This window comes from Grammomys surdaster, unplaced genomic scaffold (genome assembly GCF_004785775.1).
Source record: "Grammomys surdaster isolate TR1022 unplaced genomic scaffold, NIH_TR_1.0 150, whole genome shotgun sequence".
NCBI lineage: Eukaryota > Metazoa > Chordata > Mammalia > Rodentia > Muridae > Grammomys > Grammomys surdaster.
Window position 1 is genome coordinate 23,092,498 of NW_021604608.1, and position 2,745 is coordinate 23,095,242.

Consider the following 2,745-nt stretch of genomic DNA (forward strand, 5'->3'; position numbering starts at 1 on the left):
ACACACACACACACACACACACACACACACACACACACACACACACACCTGTCCCCTTTTGTACTCTCCAATCCTGAGAGCTGCACTCTGATGCCAAAATCTCCATTCTCCTCTCTGACTCCTGTCCAAAACATTGGGCAGTTACATAGGGGGTAGATGACCGAGGAAAACCTATATGTTACTAACTAATGGAGGTCATTTTACAGTAGCAGCTGTCACCATGTGCCAGCTCCCAGGAGGGGGTATTCTAGAAGCACAGTCACCATTTCATGAGTTGAGTCCTTCCAAAACCACATCCAAGTGGAGCTTTTGCGCGCAGGACCGCACGGGAGCTAATCCTTGGCGCTGTCTCTATTCCTCTTAGCCCTTTAAAGAAAGGCTCAAATAAACTGACCCCCTAAACTCACATCAGACAAGAGAAGGAGGGCCTATAGGCAGGCAGGCACACACGCACACGCGCGCGCGCGCACACACACACACACACACACACATAGTGCTGTCTCCTCTTAATTCTATGCAGTGGAGGGTTTCTGGAGCTAGGCGGGGCAAGAGGGCAAAAATCAATAAGTTCAGATAGAGAGCCTGAATCCAGGGATGAGGATGGGGAAGTGTACTCCTACACTGCTCAAGGGATGCTGGCGGGAGAACTGCTGGTACAGATTTGCAGGCTTGCAGCCAGGGCACTCCTGCAGGGGACATCCCTTCCAGGTCACAGCGGGACTTCTCCCGCCTCAAGTCTTCGATGTCAGAGAAAGGGTGTGAGATGCATACATAGGTAGGTAGGTTGCTAACTTACGGAAGAAGATGTATTCAGTGTAACTGCTCCAGATCTTGTCGTCTCGGTACTGGTTGACAAAGGCGGCGGTGCCAGAGGAGTTGCACGCCACCATGTGGAAGCCGGCCTCAGACAGTCGATCGAATGCCTGCTCCAAGTAGGTGAACTTGAGGTAGAAGCGGGACGTGTACTTCTCGGGCTGACGGTCAGGGTCGCGACTCTCATTAAGAGTGTCCCCAAAGACCTCCTTGGCCAAGGCTATACGCCCGCACACCATGATGCGCGCCACACGCCTGAACTTGGCATCTGCCTGGTTGTCTCGCACTGTGGTGTAGGAGCCACGGTAGCCCAGGGTGAGGAACCCAGAGCGCTTGTCCGGAGCACTGCCACCACCGACAACGCCACTGACACCGTGTGCCCCAGAGCCCGAGGGCGCGCCGGCCGCCGCCCCACGCAGCAGCAGTGCGTCGCTGCTGCCCTGGGAAAGGTTGTCCTCTAGGTCGCTCTGGCAGCCCTCATCGTTGAGCGAGTTTTGCTTGGTGACCTTGGGCGACAGCAGCTTGACCAGGTCGGTGAGCTGGAAGAACTCTGCCTCACGCAGGAGCCGCTCCTTCTCGGGGAAGTGCTCGGGCAGTGCCAACTGCTTGTCGCGCAGGTAATCCAGCACGTACCTAAAGAGGAAGCCGTCGCGGTCGATGAAGAAGCGCGCGCGGCTGTCCCTCGGCAAGTCGCCCCGGCGCCGAGCGCCGCCCCGGGGACTAGAGGGCGAGAACATGCTGGCCAGAGTGCTGTCCGGGACGCTGAGCAACGTCGAATGCTTGGTCACATAAACCTGGCCGCCAACATTCAGCTCCACTACCTCGGGGAAGGGCGACGGGGCGCAGGGCCCCGGGGCGGCGGCCAGCGGAGCACCGGGAGAGCTGGACGCGGACACCATCTCGCTGATAGGGAGGATGGTGCTGCCGCCGCTGCCCGTGTCCTTCAGAGCCATGGTCCCCGCCACGGGCCAGGTGACCTGGGCGAGCCGCGCAGCGTGCTTCCCAGAGCCTCGAGGTCCGGGGTCCTCGGCGTGTGCCTGGTCACCCTGTACTCTCTGGCTGGCCAGCGCGGTCCTCCGGGTACCCGGAGCTGCTCAGGGTTCCGGGCAGCAGCGGCGTCGGAGGCGCCCGAGCTCCATCGAGGAGAGGCTCTCTGGAATGGAGCTCAGCGAACACGGCTGCTCCTTTGGGGCGACCGACAGCAAGTGTGCGAGAGACTTGAAGAGGTTCGGGGGCTGCGCGTGGCTCTCCGAGGGGCGGGCAGGAGGCGGGGCCCGAGTGAAGAAAACTCACCCCCGGTTGCAAGCCAGCCAGCGCGCCTCAGCCGGGAGCGCTGGCGCCAGCGCTAACTACTCGCAGCCCGGGAGGTGGCACTGACGTCAAGCTCCGAACTGGGACTGGAGCCACAGCTGTCATTTAAAGGGATAGGCTCTGGGGCTGGCCTGGAGGCTCCGGAGCTAGGGAGCAGGGATGAGGGCAGAGGCAAAAGGAGAGGGATGGATTGAGACAGAGGGAGAGAGGTCAGCAAAAAGAATCCAGCGAAAGAGGACTACAACTCTTTGCATTGCAACCGAATCTCAATTTCTTTTTCTTCCCCCGGCCCCATTCTTTCTTATCTTCCTCCTAGGAGTTCGCTTTAATCACACTTGTTTTACTCTCTTCAAGAGGAGGAGGACCTATAGCCCGGATTCTCAGCTCTCAGTATTACAGATACTGGCCTTTTGGGCTGTGTTTATTAAAGGTCTGTGAGCGAGGCAGAGTTGACTCCCAACTAGTGGCTTTTTAAATGATTTTTTTTTTTAATGAAGGGCAAATTTCCCTTTACTTATCTATCCCTTGGGATCAAATGGCATGATTGTAGCTGATATTCTACATCCTGTTAGAGTTTAAAACTCTTAAGTCTGATTCCATTTCACAAAAGCAATAAGGGAC

General features: G+C 57.3%; 1 protein-coding gene across 1 annotated transcript in view; it reads right to left on the reverse strand.

Moving 5' to 3' along the window:
• Window positions 1-2,167, reverse strand: part of Kctd8 (potassium channel tetramerization domain containing 8) — a 220,405-nt gene extending 218,238 nt beyond the window's left edge. Inside the window, exon 1 of the mRNA XM_028765338.1 lies at window positions 797-2,167. Coding sequence (XP_028621171.1) covers window positions 797-1,766 — 970 coding nt within the window. The 5' untranslated portion in view covers window positions 1,767-2,167. The remainder of the gene's footprint in view (window positions 1-796) is intronic.
• Window positions 2,168-2,745: the final 578 nt, after the last annotated feature.